General features: G+C 43.8%; 3 protein-coding genes across 3 annotated transcripts in view; 1 reads left to right on the forward strand and 2 right to left on the reverse strand.

Annotated features, from left to right (window-relative positions):
- LOC119389396 (EF-hand domain-containing protein D2 homolog) overlaps nt 1–22,993 on the reverse strand; it is a 254,644-nt gene that overhangs the window by 48,127 nt on the left and 183,524 nt on the right.
- On the reverse strand, nt 1,193–15,859 carry LOC119389390 (integrin-linked kinase-associated serine/threonine phosphatase 2C). The gene is made up of 8 exons (XM_037656621.2): nt 15,602–15,859; nt 15,319–15,516; nt 15,141–15,258; nt 14,243–14,349; nt 11,935–12,116; nt 11,476–11,597; nt 7,425–7,626; nt 1,193–2,706 (listed from the first exon to the last, which is right to left on the reverse strand). The coding sequence occupies exons 1-8, from the start codon at nt 15,630–15,632 to the stop codon at nt 2,554–2,556; spliced, it is 1,113 nt and encodes a 370-aa protein (XP_037512549.1). The 5' UTR covers nt 15,633–15,859; the 3' UTR covers nt 1,193–2,553.
- On the forward strand, nt 16,115–22,280 carry LOC119389217 (ATPase family AAA domain-containing protein 3). The gene is made up of 7 exons (XM_037656420.2): nt 16,115–16,450; nt 17,496–17,674; nt 18,785–18,844; nt 18,930–18,999; nt 19,731–19,896; nt 20,437–20,506; nt 21,957–22,280. Exons 1-7 carry the CDS (start codon nt 16,240–16,242, stop codon nt 22,278–22,280), a joined length of 1,080 nt encoding a protein of 359 aa, XP_037512348.1. The 5' UTR covers nt 16,115–16,239.

The raw sequence follows: 22,993 nt of genomic DNA on the forward strand, positions 1-22,993 counted from the left end.
TGCAGTGCTCTACTTACTAATGATATAACTAATGCTTGAACACAACCAAACTCGGTCTGGGTTCCATGGAGCTCATTGTCGAATGTGACGAAATTCAATCTGGATAAAGCCAGATCACAATGGAAAGTGTATGCATGACAGTGCAATTAAATGCAATTCAATTCCTCAACTATTGGAGAAAAGTTTTCTTGAAAACCATTATCAAGCATTGCTACAACATTTATTGGGCTGTTTGAAGAGCAGTGAATATGGAATTTTTGATCAATTGTGCCACTAAACCTGCATAAGTCATCTAGACAATGCATTCAAACAAAAGAGGAACAGCACAATACGTCACAGAGCAAGAACCATAGTACCAAAACGTTGACTGACAATCATATGCTTTATGTTTTGGAACTGAAAGATATGGGCATGCAGGAAACACACTAAAGAGAGAGTTAGAGAGAGGTGCAACAGCATGGCTGCTTTTATAAAAGTGTGCCTGCGAGTTATATTAAGCTTTCAGTATCTTCATACAGGCATCTTTACTGCACGTACAACAGAAATACAATGCAGAAAAAGGTCCAGCAAATATGTCCTCCGCCATACTAAACACTGTCATGTGTTTTCTGCATTCTTTCATATGCTGCCTCGAGAAATGAATCATTTGGTCTACAGTGCAATGTACTCATCACTTCTCCTCTGTTGAGCTGCTATGTTTAGACTAACAAGTTGTACCAAATGAGCGCTGCAAGGCATGCCATGCTGTGCCGAGAGAGAAAGGTTAAGTGAAAGGCAGGGAAGTTAACCAGAAAAAAATTAACCGGTTTACTACCCTGCACGGGGAAGGGGGACAGAAAGGTAAGGGGAAAAAAATACAAAAAGTTATTTGTGCCAAAATAACAGAACCACTAGATATGCGCAGGATGCATTGAAGCATGGCAAGCGTCATATTCTGTGCTATTCGCAGCATGCCTATTCACAGCAACAGCAAATTTCAAGAATACCTTGCGCCTATTAAACTCTCTCCTTTCCAAGATGGCATTTCACCGAGTGTCCGCTATTGAGGCAGTCTGTGAACTACGATGAAGTATTTTTAAAATTCCAGCTAAAGAAAAAACTGAATGCTATTCCGAGCAAATTTCTGTAATGTTACCGACCTCAATGCATTGACATTGAGGGGTGCAGCCTTCTCAAAATAAACAGGCCTCACTTCTGTGGCAATGTGTGTTCCTTTATTACATAACATTTTGCAAAGAATATAGGCAATAGTTTTGACAATGAAAATCACTTTAGCATTGCTTACGTCACATATCACTCCCATCACAGAAAATGAGAATGGAAGATAGGGTGTGCGCTCTCCACAGTGTGAACAATGAGCTCAGCTCAGTACTTCCAACAGGCAAATATGGCATTACAGGAACAAGCCACTGACCAGAATCTTTCAATGCACACAGCTGCCTTAAGACCAACCTTTAAGGAACAGGCAGCGAACAAAGGGGATGTGTAGACTTCAACATGAATAAGAGACGAAAAAGAAATGGCTGCGTTGGAATACACCCTCCGTAAGAAAATTCCCACACAGACAGTACATAAGTATTTGAGAAAGTACTCCTACAAGAGGAGGCAGCATTTCAAATGATGCTCCATGATGAATGTTTCACAAGATCCAATGAATACAGAAACAAAAACATAAGCGTGCAGTGATCACTACTTTTTCATACCTGAAATGTAGAGGACATACTTTCACTGCTTTCCTTGGCATTAACTACAACAAAAGTTAAAAAGCAAATGTCACCTCTTGTGTTTCCTCTTGTGGCACACGCGCACATACACACAAATTAGGTAGAAGCTATCAAATTATGACAAAGTGAAATGAAATGTAAACCTATCAAAAAGGTTTCCAAAATTTCTCATAGAAAACAAATTGCATGTTTTTTTCTTCCTACTCTAAAGTCCCGTCAGGAGCCTGCACGTGCTAATAATTTCCTCATCAAATTTTGAATCATAACTAAATCGGCAAGGAACCTGTAAGAAATCTGTGCACCAATATGGGATTTGTCTGACAAACAAAAATGTCTGCAGGCGGCTTCGACTGAGAATGAAATGGAGCTAATGTGGCAACAGCATTGTCGTTAACACATTCCTCTGTACAGGGTTGTATTTTTTACATTACAACCATATTTGCTGATGAGTTCAATGTGTTTTCCAACGCATTGAATGGAACCACAGTAAAGTTGTGCGCTAATATTTACTCTATAATTAACACCATAAGAGTTGTTCGCATAACATATTTCTTAACAAACTAGTCAGTCACACTTGCCTGTGTGTTTTGCAAAAGAATAAGACAACGAATATCCACAGCATAAAAGAAATTAGGCATCCACCAGCATTTAAAAAAATAGCATGAAGATGAGCAAGGCATGAGCAAGAGATGTGTGGACTGTCTCAAAAAAGAGGCAAATATGAAGAAAAAAAAAAGAAAAATAGAAGGTTGAAGGAAAAGCAATATTGCTGCATAAGGGCCTCTGGGGAACCAACCAGCGAATGATCCCCCCAAAGCTGAACAAGCGTTCACTGCCTGCCTTGGTCTATGTGAACAATGACAACCGTGACATTGTCTCCGCTCAGCTTTCGCACAGCTTCATTGGCGAGTTTGCTGCAGGCGGCTTCGTATCGCAGCTCCAGTGTCCGCTTCTTGTCCCCTTCTGCCGCTATAGTTTCATCCTGCACCAGGGATGGGCATAACGGTGAGAGAGTGTAAGGAGCGTGAATTGCACCTGAAACATGCACACAATGGAAGGGAGCCACTGGTGTTTTTTTGACGCAGTGATGAAGTTCAACGGAATTCACTGGCAAAACGGAAGCACCGATGAGTGCAACTGCCATATTCTAACAGATGACCAGGATGACGTTGCTGCTTTCGACGATGATTGCAGTGGTGTTCTGCACTCGTTAACCTATCAGCACCACGCGTGCTATCATGGCAAGCACAGCAAAGGAGATCGCTGGGTGATATAACTATGCTCACTCAGTCTGGATGCCTCGGAAGAGTATGGCAGTTGCACTCTTTGGCACAACCGCTTTACTGGCCAATTTGGTCGGATTTCATCAGTCCACAAAAATTACCAGCTGCTGCTTTTTTGGGAATGTCAAAGCAGCAATGGGCTTCGATTCTTCCTTTTTGACCCAGCCGTCTGTCTCCTCTGATTAACAAGTTAATTTAGTTTCTATAATTACCGCTGTAATTGATGTCTCTAGCTGTCTCAAGATGTCTTCCACTACAGAAAAAGTAGTTATGAAGGAAGTGAGGAAATACTGCATTTCTCTTATTTTTAGGGGTGAAGCTCCTTAAGCTGTGGGTCTGTCCTTCCTCTGTGACCGGTTTGTAACCACTTGTCAACATCATCTTCTTCTACTGCATACCAGAACGCGCACTTCTCACGAGCTAGTATGCAGTTCTGGTATGCAGTAGCAGAAGAAGATGACGTTGATGAGTGACTCTCGTGCGTGTTCGCCTGTGTGGCATTAATAATAATAATATCTAGGGTTTAACGTCCCAAAACCACGATATGATTATGAGAGACGCCGTAGTGGAGGGCTCCGGAAATTTCGACCACCTGGGGTTCTTTAACGTGCACCTAAATCTAAGTACACAGGCCTCAAACATTTTCGCCTCCATCGAAAATGCAGCCGCCTGTGTGGCATTCTTTCTTCTTTACTGCGCACGTTCTGGTATGCAAGAAGAAGAAGACGCTGTTGACGAGTGACACTCTCGTGCGTGTTCGCCTGTGTGGCGTTCTTTCTTCTTTACTACGTCGTGGGTCTGTCCTTCCTCTGTGACCGGTTCGTAACCACCCAGTTGTATGACTCACTCAGCAGGTGGCGCTAGTGTGAGTGACGTCATGACGACGTCACTCGCACGTGACTGACGCAATAAAAGGCAATCGCATATCTGCCAAGTTTGGAGAAACGGAATCCGGGAGATCTACTCAACAAGGGGGGGGGGGGTACTACGATAGCAATTACAGTAAAACCTGGGTGATACGAATCCCGCGGGGTTTCCAAAAATATTCGTATCATCCGAAATTCGTATCACCAGAAAACATGGAAAATTAGTATGCTATAAAAGAAAGTTGACATACGTTTTGATTTAGTGTTTCTCAGTGCCGCAGCGACGTCATGAACAGCTCTGAATGATTTCCAGTAATGTTTTTAGACATAAACAATCATACTTGTACTCGTAAATATACGGTGCATGCGCGCGTTCGTAATTAATGAACTTATCGTCATTCATTCCGTGGATATGGCGCGATTTTTTTATTCGAGTACTGTTACAACAGACTAGGATGTAAATGCTATATATCCTGTCATATACCAAGAGCAATTTGTAAGCCACACACCAGCTCAAAGAACTGGCTTATTTATATCGTGAGAAGCTTGCCAGCTTTGACTGTGTTGTATAACAAACACTGTTTGACATTAGGCAGGCCACCATCATCGCAAGACTGTTCGTGTCATCTGCTGCCCTTGCTTACAACAGCTCTATGGCTCTACCTTCTGAGCTGCTACAATTTCTGTCACCTTCCTCATCTGTTGTGCACTCTGGACTTGAGCAACAATGAATGAGACGGGCTACATCTGGAGCTGGAAGCTACTGAAAGTCTGTCGTCAAGGTGTTCTGAGAACCTGGTTCGCCTTAGGATTTAGCCAACTATATCTAAACGTATGCTTACACAGAGTCCACTGTATGTGGGGCTCAATCTATTGAAGAGATGGGAGAATCAGCATAGCATTGAAAGCCGGTATGCTACAGTATCAGAATGTCCACTGCAATGACATTATACAGTGTGTATCCTCGCAAAACAAACTTAATTCATTCCATGGCATTTTGCTCTGTGAGGCATATTTTCCCACTGCTTCCTATAAGAAGTCTATTATTTAATTGCTGGGCTCACGCGATTGCAGAGGAAATGTAACAAAACAGAGAAAATTTCTCAGTGCATACGCCTACAATGGAATGTGGACGCTCGTAATATACAACGAGAGGAAGGTGGACTATTCATTCTAGTCTCACATCTGCACTTTTGGAAGCACTCTCGAGTTAAGTCTGAGCCAAGCATCAATGCTAGAGGCAGTGGAATAAACATACTGTGGAGGTCTTTCTCCTGTCTGTGCCTTTTCCAAAAATCCAGCAAAGAAAGTCACCTGCCTCCCACTTTTCTTGAGCACATGTGTTAAGTACAAAATTGTGTACAACATACCGTTACACAAATCAGCAACTATGTTCGCTTATGTGGTGGTGGGATACCGCTCAGTCTGTGTGAAACCTATCTGCTTTATTCGGAGGTACTGTGTTCGCACCACAAATGTTCACTCACCGTGATAATCACTAAGTGAGATACCACTGTACTACATTTCAAAACCTATATGCTCATTTGTTCCCACTACTGTTCCCCTTTTCCAATCTTTTTGCCCAGATAAACCCTATTTCTTTTCCCTTCAATTATCCTGCCAGATATTCTTATCAATTGCATCAGTCCTGTCAAGGTGAAATTAATGGAACTCAGCCATACTACAAAGGACACAACAGGCAATACCGAAGCAGATAGGAGTGATATTTGTGCTGCAAGCAAGATGTTGTTCTTAAAGGGACTGACAACAAATTTTTAGGGCACCTATTTTCTTTAGCGCAACGGAAAGCTAACTGGTCAGGGTGTCAAGCCACGGAATGGTAACGTGGAAAACGTCATGAAACATTTTAAATCAGAATTTTTCTATCTGCAGCAAATATGAAGTTATACATGCTTGACAACACATGCTGCAAACAGTGAGCGCGAGAGCGGTTCGTGTTCGAGCGCGGTGGTTTACTGCGCATGCGTGCATTCTGCGCACATGCGCCGCGGCTTGACATGGGGCCCTCGTGGATGCGAAGGCAGCGCCGCTTCTCACCGTGCAACTCCTTTTACCTCGTAGACAGCACAGAACAGAGCGGGGATAGATAATAACATACATACTCTAACTCTGAGGACCAATTATGGCGCACATGACAGCATCAGATGACGTGACTATATGTACAGAAATGTGGTCGACTTCATAATCCTGCTTCAAGGCTCTTTCACTAGGCTGCGCGACCTACCGGTTTTTGTTATATTGAAGCACAATTTAGAAATATAAATCCTACTTACATCGCGAAACGGATGCTGGAATCTGTCACTATATTTCATGGTCTTTTCATTTCCACCAGGATCTAATCACACGTTCTGCCCAGTTGTTGGCCCCTTTAAGACAGTGCCTAATGTGAGAGCCAGCTACTGTTTTTTAACTTGGTTATCACAGCCAAAGCAAACGTGAAAGTCGGCACAAATTTTGGATAGATTGGTATCACTTGTGGGGCAGTGTAGATAGCTGGGCCAGTTGGTATGGATCCATGGAAGTAAACAGCGCAAAAATCAAGACGACGCACACAGGAAGAAAAGACACGAACAGGCGCTGACTTTCAACTGAGCTTCTTTAATCATGGGAAAACATATAAACATCGCACCGCCGAAACGGTGCATGCGCGAAGAACAATTGCCTCTTCCTTCGCTCAAAAACCACACATGCCACATGTCTCATCTGTTCTTTGTGCATGCACCGTTTCGGCGGTGCGATGTTTATGTTTTCCCATGATTAAAGAAGCTCAGTTGAAAGTCAGCGCCTGTTCATGTCTTTTCTTCCTGTGTGCGTCGTCTTGATTTTTGCGCTGTTTACTTCCATCACTTGTGGGGTTGCTGCTGTCCGGTATGAACAGTGGTCTTGGGGTCACAAATAAAATGGCTTGGAAGTACCACTGTCTACATGTGTACATGCTTCCTCTGTTGTTTGTGTGTGTGTTCAAGAGACACTATAAAAAACAATTAGTACTAAATTACCCTTTCACAATAATACCAAAAGCACCCTTTTTGCAAAAAAAACAAAAAAAAAACGCTCCTCCACAAGCAAGAAAATATGGACAAAAAGAGAATAAATGTTACAACGCCATCTTGAGGTTCCCACACCAACCCGCTACGACATCGCTAGATTTTCATGCCGCCTGGTTGAACATGTATAATATTTTATGGGTAAAAATGAATTACCTTGTGTTCTGAGGGAGCCAAAGACTTAACACAGCAAGTTTCAGGAAATTTTATTCAGCTAATGTGGCGAAAATATGAAAACAAAACAAAAAAAAGACTTCAAAATCTATGATGCCACGATAAGATGCAGGCACTGGGGTTTCAGTGTGAAATTTAAAAATGAAGCTTTGACCTTCATTTTCTCTTCTAATAATTAACCTACGATTGATTGCAATATCAATGACAATAAAGCTCGCACAGCAAAAACATTTATGTCTGTAAATTGATGTACCGTTTCGCTTCAATGTCCCAAAAGAACCCCATGAAGAAGCAAGGAACGGCACCCACCTGCAAAGTGGCGAGCACACTTGCAAGAACCTGGTCTGAGGTGAAGACCTTCCAGAGACCATCGCAAGCAAGCACAAGAAAACGGTCAGCAGGCGTCAGCTGGCAACGCATGACGTCTGGGAGGCAGCTGACACCGCATCGCTTGTACTGGCCGTCACCGATTGAGCGAGACACCTCCAGCACACCTAGCACTCGTCCGTCCCTGCAGGCAAAGTTTAGCGATTCCTATTTCTCCAAGTGCTCTGGCTTAACGAAGCAACACTACAACACGCTACATGACACTATCATTGGTGAAAGTATTAGGTGAGATCATTGGTAGGCTTTAGTACTGCAGTGGACTTAAATAGGCTGAAAGTGATGACGGTGATGATTGTTTAATATACTCAGGCTTAACTAGCCAGAGCCTGAGTTTAATATACTCAGGCTCTGGCTTAACGAAGCAACACTACAACACGCTACATGACACTATCATTGGTGAAAGTACTGGGTGAGATCATTGGGAGGCTTTAGTCCTGCAGTGGACTTAAATAGGCTGAAAGTGATGACGGTGATGATTGTTTAATACACTCAGGTTTGGGAATTCCCAATATGGCAACATCCGATACTTCACATTTTAGTCGCATGTTCTACTGTGCAGTTATTAGTTGAATAAAAGCGTAGGAGAAAAAATATTTTGAGCGAGTCCGAGCTATGTTACTATGTACCATTGTGAGCAATGTGAAAGGGAATGTGCGAGCGCATAGTGAATAGCCTCAAACCCCAATTTGACCCATAGTCGTATGGTGCTGTCAAAAATAAAGTGGAAACGGTGATGCTTTTCCGTGAACTGTTGTCACTCCCACTGCGCGTCTATTTTCAAACGATGCGCAAAATATATGACACAAATAACAGGTTGATACTGTGGTGCCTGTCGTAGCGCTCACGCACAGCAAACAGCAGTACCGTTTTTTTTAATCATAGTCTGCTGTATTTTGGTTTTATGCGTTACACGCACACACACAGTGAATGAAAAAGCGGTATTTTTTGCAGAGCTATAGACAGCACACTGCCGCACTCTGCTTGGCATAGCTGCCTTATGCTTATGAGCGGCCCGTGATATGCAATAAGCTGCCATTTTTTTCTATCAGTAATGGCTGCAGTCATAGTCCTTCAACAGTGCAAGTTTGAATAGCCTGACTTCATCAGGATGAAAAGAAAGACTGCCGATAGCTACAGATGGACCAAGCCTGCTGGAAAATGTCCCGTCCAAGACTTGCATGCCAGTAAGTGATAAAACAAGATTTCTCTTCATAATGCCACTTCCTGGAAAAAAGTGCTTAAAGGCAGCAAATACACAGCTAAAAAGGAGTATTGATTGAAAGTGATATAGTTGCAGTCTTGCTTACCGCCAAATTTAAACCTCCTTTTACTGTGGTATCCAGAAAAGTGATGTTCTATAGCCTTTCGTACCAAGTTAATGCAAACATGAAAGTGAGCAAACCTCTCAACTACTCACCAGCCCAGTTTCTGAAACAAAAGGCCCACAGTGAGTTATGCAAATGGAATGATCGTACAGCTGCCAACCTACAGTGTTTTATGGAACAGTGGCAATGACACTGCATCTCATTGTTTTTACAAAGGGACGTTGTCATTATCATGCAGCCCTGCTATTTCCTTGGAAAAGAAAACTGGCGTAACATATTGCTTTTAACGTGTTTCGGTTGGAAGAACCAACCAGTTCTGCCAGCACTGCTATCGCCTATTCCGTAAAGGATATCAAAGCATACAAACAAACTAATATCCCTGTCACACGGCAAATCTAATGTCATTTACAGCTAATGTCATTCGTTTGTAATGCCATTTGTTTGCTGTCACACGGGGGACATTTCGGGATTTCGGGAATTGCTGTCACAATTCCCGAAACACATTCGCATTCGATTTCGAACCGAATGCGTTGTCTCGACGCCAGGGACCTTTAAGGAGATGACTGTTGACTTAAGTATACGTAACTTTTGTAATTCGTAAATATCTTGTTTACTAGATTAAATTATTACTGGTTTGATGACGTAGCAGCACGCGCGAAAGTTTCTAAAAAGAAAGCTACTCTCCTACAGCGGCTGGACGCCGGCCATGTTTCATTTATGATCTCTTGTTATTGTCTGTATCGCGGGCGCTGATTGTTCGATCACACATGTTTTGGTGATCAAGGTGGTGACTACATGAATTAGCTGCCGTCGTCTCATTTCTGCAGCCGGAGTGTCGATCGTGCTCCCACGCTTCAGTTCACTGTACCCACGCCCGGTCAACGTTGGCCCGGTCATATTGTCGGCCATGTTGGTTTTCGCTTGGTTCTTGGCTTGACTTCATTTGTGTCGTGCAGCTGTGGCAAGTTGTGTAAAACGGCTGCGTTTATATTCTTGGAGTAGGTTTTTAGTGATAGAAAAATTATTTTTGAGGATACACGCATGTTAGATGCAAGTTTTAATAGATTTTTATTTCTCCCAAAGTCACAGCTCAAGAGGGCTAAGGTTATGGTCATCATTTTAAAATGATATTTGTTATCATCGTGTGACAGCAGGTTGGTAAAATGACATTAAGTTCACCTAATGTCATTCGTTGTAAATGATGTTAGATTTGCCGTGTGACAGGGGTACAAAGGTCTCTAATATGGATGTTTTCCCACAAAATGTGAAGACATCCACATATACAGGATGAAAATACAGTCTCTTTTGAACAGCTTAGGGCATGGTGGAAAGCCGCACTGATCAGCTCACATCGTCAAGATCACATATGTGCCATTCAGCGAGCACGGGAGGCAGCTGCGAGACACCCCTGGCGGGGCCTAGGCCCAGGCCTCAATCTGCCGGTTTGAATAAACTTGTTCACACACACATAACATGGATGTTCGACCACGTTGAAGTTGGGGTACTGCATTAAGATTGAAAGTTGAGCAAGTTGGTAAGTACAGTCAACGCCCATTTTTTTCCAACTCCCTAGGGACGGCAAAATGGTCCGAAAAAACGAATTCATGCTTTTTTATTCCGCTCAAGCGATTAAATCACCACAGCCATGTCCGAAATAGCTTAACGCCCCCCAGTACACTTATCAGGCATTTTGGTGCACGCCCAGACTCTCGCAAATACATTTGGTACCTGCCGTGAACACCGCTTAACTACGTGCCAACCGGCACTTACAAATTTGCATCTCGTGATGAGTGCCACTGATACCAGCAAAGCGCAGAATAGATTACGGCTCTCTCGCATGGTGGGTTTGGAAATGATGGTGCAGAACACAAATACTGTGGCGGCAGAGTGGACGACTCGTCCGGCATTCTCAGATGCGTGTGTGCATGTAAACGATGTGCACAAACATCGCCGAATCTCCGCCAATACGCAGCATTTGCTGCCGTGAGAAGTCCATAGTTCCTGGTTGTGTGCAGCACATCGCCAAGCCGACACCGTCACTGTACCTGCCGCCATCATGCCTCCGTGCATTTCCGCTGCTCATCCACAAAGACATTGCCGCACGGCGCCGTGATAGTAGCCCCTTTGAATTTCTGGTAAGCTTCACCTCACAACACTTTGGCATTGCAGCAAAGCTGACTTTCGGACTCTGCTACTGTCGCACACAGATCGACTCGCGAAAGCGCTTGTTTTAACATAGAGATGATAGACACGGCAGAGGTGAGGGCTTCAATTAATGCCTTTCAGGCCTGCAATTTGGGAAAACATCGGACGCTGACAAGTTTCAGCGTCCGAAATTTCGGACGTTCTTATACACCGTTTATGGGGCTGGTGATGGTGCTGCGAAAGCGTCCGAATTTTCTAACAAGTCTGGAAAATCAGGCGTCCGTAAAATCTACAGTTGACTGTACTGTTCCTCTCGTAATTTGGACAGTGCTCATGAAGCATGAAACAAGAGAAAAAGAAAACCTACAGAATGTGTGACGAATCGTGCAATGCACTTCCTTCTGCCGTTGCCTCGTGCTTCATGAGCAGTGCACAAATCAGACGACGGCACTGGTTATGTTCAGCACTAACTCAACCACGAAAAGCAGGAGAAAAGTACTCACTTCACATATCCTCCTGCTTTTTGGATGCGCATCCTTTCACCATAGTCTGTTGGACTGTGATCTTTGCTCAATGGGATCGCAATGTGCTTCTGCGACTCCTCGTGGTATCTGCACAGGATGGCCTTTAAAAGTAATGATAAAATAAGAACGATCATTATGAAGTAAATTACAATGCGTGCCTCCAGTCTAGCACAGAAGTGTCTCTGATTACACAATTAAAATAAAGGACAATAATGAAGCTGTGCTAGAATTTATACAGGTTTCAGAAAGGCTGCTAATGACAGCTGCAAATAAACATGAGTTAATTTTGCATTTCTGCTGCACCGCAAGCAGGTGCCCAACAATCTGCTCAAGTGACGGTTAAAGCTTTATCTCACTAAGCTACGCGAGAGATATAAAAGTTGCCAAACTGCAAAGCTGCAGGTTCACTTGGGACAGCATGTCACGAATGGCACTCACTTTGCTGTCACCGAGGTTGGCAATGTACAGTGTGTTGTTAATGGCAACCACAAGGACAGCTGTGGTGCCGTCTTTCCAAGAGGGCTTGGAACTCGCTGCCCTCTTCAGGAAATCCTCGTCCGTCTTCTTGAAGCTTTCCATGATGGTTCGCTTGATTTCCTTTTCAACATGGCTCATGTCACCTGTAATCACGTGTGAGAAGCACAGTAAGTGCCACTTCAGAGCTGCCTGCAGCTGTGAAAATATTAACCATCACACCAGTCTTTTAAAGTAAATTGGACAAATTCAGTTGCATCTGCACAACAGCCACCTTGAAAGAACTGAAATTTTACAGCAGAAAAAAGAAATCACTGTCAAACTGGGTCATCTGCATACTGTCAGGCATTTTCACAAAGATGTACAAATAGTTTAGGCAAAGTGATGATAATGCAAATTATACAATAATACAGTTCATACAGACATTCATACAGTTCAGTATGCTTATGCTACATGTTTTGGGCTGGTACAGCTTGTATTAGGAGATGAACACACGTCACAACATGTTTTCTATCAAAAACAGTGTCCTATAGCTAACACTCCAATAAACAAGAGACGAACTTCCCTTTTCAGCTGCACCAATGCCATTCAAAAACAGCACAGGTGCCTGATCATCAGTTCCAGCAGGTAAAGACAAAATTTGACCAAAGAATATATAGTAGCAGTGCAAGCTATTTGTGAATAGTACAGAAACTTGCAACATAGGGATTGTCGCAAGAAAAAATGATCTTCTAGCCTAAGTCAAAGTATAATTTGATTGTCACATTATTTACTTGAAGGGACTACTGTCTAAGGAGCCACTTTTCTTATGGTTGAACAAAAAGATTATACAGAGAAGTGTCCACACCTGCAGTGGTTGCACGTAGATATTCTATGATCAGAACTGATCAATCTGAGCCATCTTTAAAGAACAGGAGTCCCTTGAGCAGCAACACTGAGGAGCGAGAGTAATGCCGATAGTCCGCCTTGCAAACGGGGAAGACAGAATGATGGGCAGCTTTTGCCAAGAGTGAATGCGACTTTCATCAACCGTCCCATTTCGACGTTCTCAGCAACCTATTACAAAGAAAAGCTGCTGCAAACAGTGTTCATTGCTGCACAGACCCTCCGTCGTATTTTCCTAAAATTTGATGTCTAAAACATGGTGTCTGCTGCGTGTTTCCAGCTCTTGCATTGCTTCCACCAAATGCAGTTAGAAAAGCCGTCGAGATCCCTCCCTGCTGACCAGACAAAACCGTCAATAGAGCGTGTATTTGGAAACAACCTACTACAAGATAACACCCAGCCTATGCCATCCCATCCTTTAGTCTGCCGATAAACAAGTTAAGCCAACTCATCTGAAATTAAACCACGCTTTTTGCATGTGGCCATGACCAGCAACGCTCATCACCATTGCAATGAGGCACTATGTCACACCAAATGCAACGCCATTTTTTAACTCAAAAGCAATAAAGATTTAGCCGTGCATTATAACTTATACAAGAAACTTAAAATAATGTATTGCATATTAATATTAGGGAAGGTCCTGTAGCAGCATACACTAATGGAAGGCTGCATAATAGGGTATCCTATCCCAATTCCTGTCTTGCCACGTGGGTAACCAAGTGTCATTTTATCTGGACAGACGTTCTGAACTGTTGACTCTCCTTTAAACATTTCAAGGTACATTTTACAACAAATTCCTAACTCTAGTGAGAGTAAAGCAGAATGCTCATTATAAACAACAGCATGTTGTATTTCAATTTCAAGACATTAAGTACGACACCAAAAAGCTCTATCAGGGACCGTTTAATGGAGCCTGTCATAATGCACAAAAATATAACAGCAGCAACACTTGGCAAACAAAATGTTTTTAATGTGCACAACGCGGATCTGTATGCAGATACCCAATATGAATATAGCCGCGTCTCACAGTGTCACGAAATGATTGCGCATCTAGAATAAAATTATTTGTGCCAGGAAATGTCATTGTCAGGTATAATTAAATGCAGTGAAGGCTGATACTTTCCAACAGTTTACATTTGAACTGCTCAGTCTATATGTTTTGTCATGTATGACAAAACATTACAGCTGATGCGGAGAAGCAAGAATGTAGTAGCACAACACGGGAGTGCCCCCGCAGAATGGTTTTCCTTTTACCTCCTCGCCGTGTATGAATGACGTGGGTGCAGCTGCCGAGGGAGAAGCAAGAGAACATGTAGACACATAAACTGACCTTGGGCCCTAAGTGTTTAAGCAAGGGAGACAAGAATGGGGAGGAGGCAGGCAGTACCCTTCGGGAATCGGGTGGCGAGTTGTCGATGCAGCTGCTGAGCTGCATGCCGTGACGCTCGGGAACCATTGTGCCCATCAAAGACAGCATAGTATGCAAGCCGACATCTGCAACATCAAGAAAGGGTTGTGTTAAATGTGGTCCCTCTAACTGCTTTGTACAACAATTATTTCGCAGACAAGTAGCCAAGGAAGATAGGGCAATCTTATTACACTAAGAAAAGGAGAGCCTTCCATGCTATAAGTATTTATATATAGGCATATCCACAAAGCCCAATATATCATTTTTATTTCAGTTTCATACTCCAAAATTTAAGCAAACAAAACTCAATACAATGCCCACAGCAGTGTTTTTGGTACACCAGAATGTGAGGGCATAAGTAGCCAGGGGCAAGAAAGGTACCTCCATGTCTCCAACATCCCAAAAATTTGTTTACAGAAGATAAATTGCACAAAACTCTCCAAGAACCCCGTCTAATGCAAGCACTCCTGCAAAAAAATTTATGGCTGCACCAATGCTGGAGTGATGTCCTAGTTGTGGACAAATCATTGCCAATTAATGTTTGCTCAAGTAATGCAGTAACATCTCATTGTTTTTCTGGCCATAAATAAACGATTCAGTTGTCTATTATTCCTTGACGAGTAGTGGTGCCTGGGCTTTATGAGGGTGTTCTAAGAATACGTTATCTGGCTTATGTCAGCCCAGCACGACTTACGGGATGAAATACTCTAAATGCCCGTTCTGTTAGGATTTAACCGGCAGATACCAAGCTCGGTGCTCCCCCGCAACAACAAAACACAAGCATACATGCAAGACGCATTTACAAAGCGCATTGCTACGGTCGCCCACAAGGAAACGCTCGCGAAACTGACCAACGGGGCACCACGCGGTTACTAACATGGAACCGTGCAATTGAGGAATGTCTGCGTGGTAAGCATCTTGGATGACGTGCGCATCTTGCATGTCCTCCCGCTCTCCCTTGCGCTCCGCCACGAAGCCACGGAGCGTAATGACACCTGCAAAAAAATGGACTCAATTAGCGAGGGTAGAAGAGCTTGAAGATGGACCACTCATACTTTGCGCGGGCCTCTTGTTTTGCGCGTCCTCCTGCTCTTCATCTCGAGGCCTTTTGATCGGCTGTGGAGGAACCTTCTCCTCGGTCGAAGACGGTGATGGCAGATCGTCAAAAAGTGCATCGTTCTGGGCCTTGGTGATCAGTTTGCGGCGGATCTCCTTGGCCACGGGCTCCTGCCGAACGGCCTTGGACACGCTTTCTGCTTAATGCAAAGCATAAAAATCCGAGACACACAGTGTCAACGAAACCGTACAGAGACGCCGAGAGGGTTTCCGAAATGATACCTGGCTCTGGCAGATCGCTGAACAAATCCATCTGAGGGCTATCTAAACAAGAGTTGACACTAGCAATGAAAGAAATGCAGCTGATTGGCCACGACGGCTAAATTAAGCTTAAGTTGTTAGAAAGCGCCGAAATGGCCTTGCTCGAACACATCATGCGCTGATCAGCAGAGCGACGACGCTCTCAGCAGCATCAACACATCCCCCCGCATGCGCGCTGTAATGCGGTCGCTAATCGAATCCTTGGCTATCGCTTTTGAATACACGAAAAAAATCACTCGAGTTTAGCACTAATAAGTTTACAAAGGGCAACGGTGGCAACGGTTTAGGAGGTTAGTATGCCTCCGTTTAAGTTAAACTACTAGTAATTCTATGATTAAAAACAAACAAAATAACGGGTTTGTTTAGACACCAACTTATGTCAATGTTCGATTACTTTGTTTTTATTGGGCTAAATTTAAAAGTTTTCGCCTTTTACTACGGCTTCACGCTGGATCATTTCTAAGAAGCCGACGTCAGTCGTCCGTAGTCGCTGCCCTAGCCGGTCATCGAAGGCGCTCGCGAGGCGCACGTGTTTTCCGCGGTGAACTTTCGGAGGAGCGGTTCGAGTTTCGCGGCCACAGCTTCGCGGTCGATCTGAAATGTCGTGGTTATTTGGGATCAAGAGGGATCAACCTGGTGGTGGGGAAATGCCGGACCTCTCGAGCCTCGGTGTACCCGTTCAGAGCGGCGGCGCGGCCGCCGGTGGCGGTGGCGACGACGGCAAGAAGTCATCGAGGATGGAGGGTTACCACTTTGACTCGAGCGCTCTCGAAAGAGCGGCCAAGGCGGCGCGTGATTTAGAAGCATCGCGTGAGTACTCGTCAGTTGGCCAGAACAAAATAAAACCAGAGTGCGCTTTCTTGTGGGCTCTTAACTAGTCTCTCGTAACCGCTATATACTCTCGCCGGTCTTGCATCATGCGACTTTATCCGAGATATGTCTGGAATTATTTGGCTGCAGCACCGGAGGATCATCGAATTTGCGATCTGGCAGGTCACGTAAGGGCTGATGATTATGAAACACCAAAAGAAAACGTTGGCATCCGTCAAAAAGTAGCACAAATCTTTCAAATAGTTTACGTACCAGAAAAAAATGCACAGATAACCGTGTCTGTGTTTTTCAAGAGACTATGGTAAATGAACGTATGATCCGGGAAAACGTAACAAATTGTTTGGTTCATTGGTTAGATAACAGAAGTGCAAGCATATCGCAAACGTGAAGACAGCTATAATAATAAATCAAGGATGTTGGTTCCCAACCGGCAGTTGGCGACCTGGCGAAGTGCCGGAAAGACAAGATGGCCAATGTTGGTGTTTTTTGTGACGGAGGCAGCACAATGTATATGCTGTGACCGTCTTCGGCAGCAGCATATATCACTTCACATAGGCCCCATCACAGTTCTTGGTCATAAGAGCCATGAAGGTAAACATCTAAAATTGGAAGCCTCTACACACGACTCCATGAGAATTTAACGGGACTGGTGTTTAATTCTCAACCTTAACGTCGGAAAGGCATCAGTAAGGTTTTACTGTGTGATCTTCATGGTTCTGCATGATATCTGGGCTCTGTTTAGAAGAACCAGCTGATCCTTAAAAAAAAAAAGAAAAAAAAAACTTGGCCGCCCCTCTCTGCTAACCTCATAGCAGGCTGCTGTGAAATGAAGCCAAAGATTACTGGCTTCATCATTGGTCAGCTTCAGGCTGTCTTCGAATCCTTGAAGTTTGATGAAATGACATTTTATTTGTAATGTTTGCCAGTGTTTACTGATATGGATAAACCACCTCAAGTAACTGCTGTGTGCTATTTGTACAATGTTCTGAATGGTCACTTCCCTTGCTTGTTTCAACTTCACAAGGTCATGCAAAGGAGGCACTGGAGCTATCAAAGATGCAGGAGAAGACGCTGCAACTGGAGCATCAAACTAAAATTAAGGAGTTTGAAGCCCACATTGAAAATTCCAAGCTTGATGCCCACAGAGTGCAGCAGGAAGAGCGGAGAAAGACATTGGCCGAGGAAACGAAACAGCACCAACAGGTTAGTGACGTAGTTGAGTCTGTTCATTTTGTGCGCTGTCCACCGTACCACATGTGCCAATTCATCATCTGCACTACGGCCCTCAAGTCTCCAATGCGAACGTGTGCTGATGCACTGTTACCCTCAATTTCATTGAGGTGCTAGCAAGGTGTCGCTATGGTGCAAGGTGTCATGCAGACAAAGCTCACCAGAGTTACGTTTGCTGACACAGTGGCCACTTCCAGAGGGTGGCAAGACACTCCTTAACATTGTTGTGAATGTTTATACATGGCTTAGTAGCCTCCAACACTTCGAAGTTTGTTGCAAGCTCTGCTGTAGTCGCATGTACTTCAGCTTTCATCGAAGTATTTGATTAGCAGCGCTGTCAGGCCAAGCAGCCGTCATTCATGGCACAACACCATGGGAGTGCAAAATAGGTGCACTGAAAGCGTGGGAAACTACTGCAGAATTGAAAAGCTGGCTGCATGAGCCAGGCCACTGTGCAACTCATTGGAGCGGATGACGTGGCCTGAATTTAGAGGCTTGGCTTAAAAGCATGTTTAACGTGTCGCACGAGCATCCATGAAAAAAGGAAGAGGGTGCCTTTTGGATATTGACATCTCATGGTGCCATAAAGTCCTCGTGTTCCTATACACACCCTGCTAAAGTGCAGTTCACAGTGCAATACTTGCTTTAATTGTCACTAGTCATCTTGTTTGCCTGTTCGGGGCAATTCAAATGCCTTTGACAGTTCATTCTGGTAAATTTGATTACTCTAACATAGTCATAGCTGGAGTCATTTCAGGGCTGTATTAGACTATGTCATGAAAAGGAACTATGCTTTCTTTTTTTTTTAACAAATTTGCTTATTGTTCCTGGAAACAGAAAAGACTATTATTGTGCTGTTAAAGGCACTGGCAGTGTTAAAGCACCCAAGTAGGCTAGTTTACTCGGCACTGAAGCCTGCAGGGTTGGGGTGACCTCACATTATGTCCTTGTGAGTAATGGTTACCTTCACAATTCCATCACATCTGTGACATTTCAAGTTTTCTGGCATGCATAGTGCTGTGGTGTTGCAGAGGATAATGTCTCATTTTAACAGGTTGTCATTGATGTTCTATTTATGTACAGCGGGCTGTATATCAAGATCAGCTTGCAAGGAAGCGCTATGATGACCAGCTGCTGCAGCAGGTATGATCTCAAACTTCATTGCGGTTTGCCTGAGCCCTTGTTCCTGAAGCGTAGTTTCCACAACCTTTCCTTTGTCATTCTTTAGCAACGAGCAAATGAGGAAAACTTGAAACGTCAAGAGGAGTCAGTGGCAAAGCAAGAAGCCTTAAGAAGAGGTGAGCTCATCCGTTAATATTGCATGTTTTTGCACTGCTATAATTTAAATAATCAGAAATGATGTTCTGGATGTGAATTCATCAGCAAGTGGCTTCAAACGTAGTGATTTCACATTCTTCCCTTCCATTTATCGTTAAGTATTTTGTAAGATTGGCGGACAAAAATGATGTCATACTTTTGCATTGAACATCATAATGAGAATTTGCTTCTTGCAGTATTTGTATGCTCATGCATTGGCAAACAAGCCGCATTGTTTAGGCACAATTGTATCATGATTGCTAATGAGAAATTAGCTTCATGCTGCTAATTCGATGCCCATCAAGTGAGAACACGCACAAGCCTCCGAAACACTGTGACATTTCTCGCAAGTAACTAACAAAAAGTATCTTGACAGCGTCATAATATCAAGCAGTGCAGTCAGATGTGTGGGGGCATGCCTTAATGATTGCATTATTGGAGTGCATGTATTAGAGTGCATGTATTGGAGTGCATGTATTACATTGCAGAAAAGGGTTTTAGTATGTATCAACTGGAATGTGTTTTTTCATGTAAACAGAAATGTAACTTGCACTGCGTAAGCACAAGTGCCATGGCTGCTGTAAACAAGCACCTATGAAAGCCGAAAGGGAAAGGTATCCTAATTGTTATTCACGTTGGAAATCACCTTCTGCTCCTTATCAAGGCAATGACGTGTCGTGTCGTACTCCATCCTTCTCAATAATGTGTGCAGCCACGATAGAGCACGAGATGGAGCTGCGGCACAAGAATGACATGAAGAAGCTGGAGGCTGAGCTGCGGGCCAAGGCCAAGATTGACCGCGAGAACCAGGACCTCTACATTGAACAGATCAAGGTGAAGGCTGCTGAAAACAGGGCCACTGTCCTCGAGTCAATCAAGTGAGCGCTTTTGTTTCAGTTTCAATTCAGTTTAAATTTCTTTATTTGGAGACATAGAACACACAGAGTTACTGAAACTGGTTGGACCCATAGCCTAATGCTGGTTGTGGGTTCAATGAAAAAATGGATAAAAATAAAAAATAAAATGCATCATGTGCATACACATATTCTTATAACACCATAGAATTTACCTGTAAGTACAAGGAAAAGCAGCAGAGTGAAAAAAACAACATAAAGCATTGAGAGTATTATATTCATTTTTAAGTTAAGCATGAAAGCACTAGTCAAGAAGAGTAACGTTAGCAAATTGCAAATAGTTATTATTATACTAATGTAAAAACATGAAAGCACTAGTTAAGAAAAGTAATATTGAGAAGTTTCAACAACTTACTAACACCAAGAGTGACCGAAAGCAATACAATGTGTGCATCAGGGAGCTTTTATTCGGTTGTCCCATTTGGTGATGTAAAATAAAGTTTCACATCATTTTCTATCCAAGCACTGAAATGAATTAGCAGTTTTCTGTCATGGTCTTTGTAGGACGGCAGGTGCTGTGTTTGGCGAAGGATTTAGAGCATTCATTACTGACTGGGACAAGGTGTCAGCCACGGTAAGTTTGTTGTGAAGTTTATGGTTCGTACAGAAAACGCAAAACAAATGTGGTGCACATTTTTTGTTTGTTTATTCACGTTATATATTGTGAACCTCTCATATTCAAACACCAGGTTGGGAGTGGGAAGCTTGGAGACTACGGCTTCAAATTGATATTTTGAATTAAGATGATTGCTGAGAGCCCTTTTTTTTTTCATCATGTACATATAAACATAGTGGCCCCTCTTCTCTCATTTACAGTGGTAATCAGAGAGTAGTGGGGTGACTGTGTAGTGGCCCTTTCAAAACGTAGTAATCTTAAATACATACCTGCTAACTCTCCCAATTTGACTGGAGACTCCCAATTTCTGACCTGTCCTCCAGATTGTACAAGCATGGCCATAACTCTCCAAATAAACTGCCTCAATTCAGCATAAAAAAATAAACGAACTTGAGTCTTGTAGCACTGCTACATTGATAGCCATCACAAGCTAGATAGCTAGCCAAAGTCGAATTTCAATCCAAGCCATTTGAGGACAGGGAATGTATAGGTCTAACAAGCGCTAAAAGCGCTACTGAGCTACTGTTGTGCTAAAGTCTGGTGCAGCTTCATGCTCACTGATTTTGTCACGTGTCAGGTTCACCGATGGATAGTGACCAAACCCTGATTGCACATTTTGAAGCACTTTAAATTAACTAAGCACAAACCAATGTCTGCCAAGGTGTCTAGCTTCCAAGGTGCGTAAAAGAAGCAAAGCGTGCCCTGGCAAGCATATCAGTGGTTTGTTTTGGAAACCATAACAAGCATCAGTAAGTACTCTCTTAGTGGGTGCAGTACAAGACAATTGACCCCCCACTCAGGCACATATTGTTCGAAATAGCTTGTACATAATACGGCGTGTGCCGCCTTACACAAACATAGCAGAAAACAAGACAATAACGAAATGGCCATTAATCGATACTGGATGTCCTAAGAGGAGTTGCTGCTTTGATGTTTCCAAAGAGACTTTTTTTATTTATTAAACTCAAAAGAGTCAATATAATTTTTACCAGGGATGCTTCATGATCATGAAATCGGCCACTAGCTGTGTTCGTCACTTCAACTATGCAGTTTGCCGAGAGGAGAGGAAGTTATTTTTAGCTGTCTGTGCAATGAAGGTGCAAGTTCTCTGCTGCGTGTTTTGCTGTACTTGGGCCACATGTTCTGGGGACTCTTGAATACTGATTGTCAGCGTCTTCTGAGTAAAGTGCTGAAGTGCCCCTTTTGATGTAACCATTTGAGATCAAGGCGAATCTCATAGGCTAGACCGATCACAGGTGTTGCCTTTCTTTTTAAGCCCTCCCCCCCCCCCCCCTGGCAAATCTCCCAATTTTAGAAGTCTCTAGGTTGGCATGCATGTTCCGGTTCATTCAAATCTTAACTTATTTCAGAGCGACTGTCAGTTCACGGTTGTTTCTTTTGTGTGCAGGCTGCTGGGGTGACATTGCTGGCTCTTGGTGTGTACTCGGCCAAGCTGGGCACAGGCATTGCAGCACGATATGTCGAAATGCGCCTAGGTAAGCCGTCACTGGTGCGCGACACCTCTCGGCTCACAGTCATGGAAGCTATCAAGCACCCCATTCGCACGGTCCGACAGCTCACAAGCAAGCCTACCGATGCTCTCAAAGGCGTTGTGCTTGATGTAAGTTTGTCCATGTTTTCCTTGTTTATTACGCTAAGATTTTTTGAATTCAACAATATTTTTCGCATTCAACTACAGTCGTTACACATTGCTTCGTTATCGTACTTGTAAAGCAAGCACAGTACTGGGTCTCTTATGGATATGGAAGGTTTACTTCCTTTATTCTTTGTTTTCTTGCTTGCTTCAAATGTGTATTTGGAAAGTTGATAGTATACTATATGTGAAGAAGAAGATGCGCCTCCATCCAGCAGCATCGCCAACGCTCGGCTCGCTCGGCTCGTGTTTCGGATCGCCGCTGTGCCTCTGGACGCTTCTTCTCGCTTGCTTGCCGCTGACGACCATTACGTCTTTCCACGACCAATAAACCTCTTCACATTTGGTGGAGGGTGCTGTTCATCCCCGTCGCTACACCCTGGAGCTGCGTAGCCGGACGCTACCGCCGATCATGACTGACCACGCAAACCCACCGGCGCCTTCGTCCCTGTCCGTCACCTGCACCGGGCTTCCTCGGCTCCGGGACCCAAAGGTCTTCAGCGGTGCAGATGAGACCGACGTGGAAGACTGGCTTGACCACTACGAACTGGTGAGCGCGCACAATAAGTGGGATGACCCCGACAAGCTAGGCTACGTCATATTTTATCTGACTGGCGTCGCCGAATTGTGGTACAACAACCACAAACAGAACATCCCCACATGGACCGTCTTCAAGACGTCCTGCTCTGAAGTATTCGGTCGCCCAGCTGTCCGCAAGCAGCGCGCAGAGCAACGCTTGCGCGTCCGCTCACAGCAGACTGGAGAAAGCTTCACAAGCTATATTGAGGACG

This window comes from Rhipicephalus sanguineus, chromosome 4 (assembly GCF_013339695.2).
Source record: "Rhipicephalus sanguineus isolate Rsan-2018 chromosome 4, BIME_Rsan_1.4, whole genome shotgun sequence".
In the NCBI taxonomy this organism is placed as follows: Eukaryota; Metazoa; Arthropoda; class Arachnida; order Ixodida; family Ixodidae; genus Rhipicephalus; species Rhipicephalus sanguineus.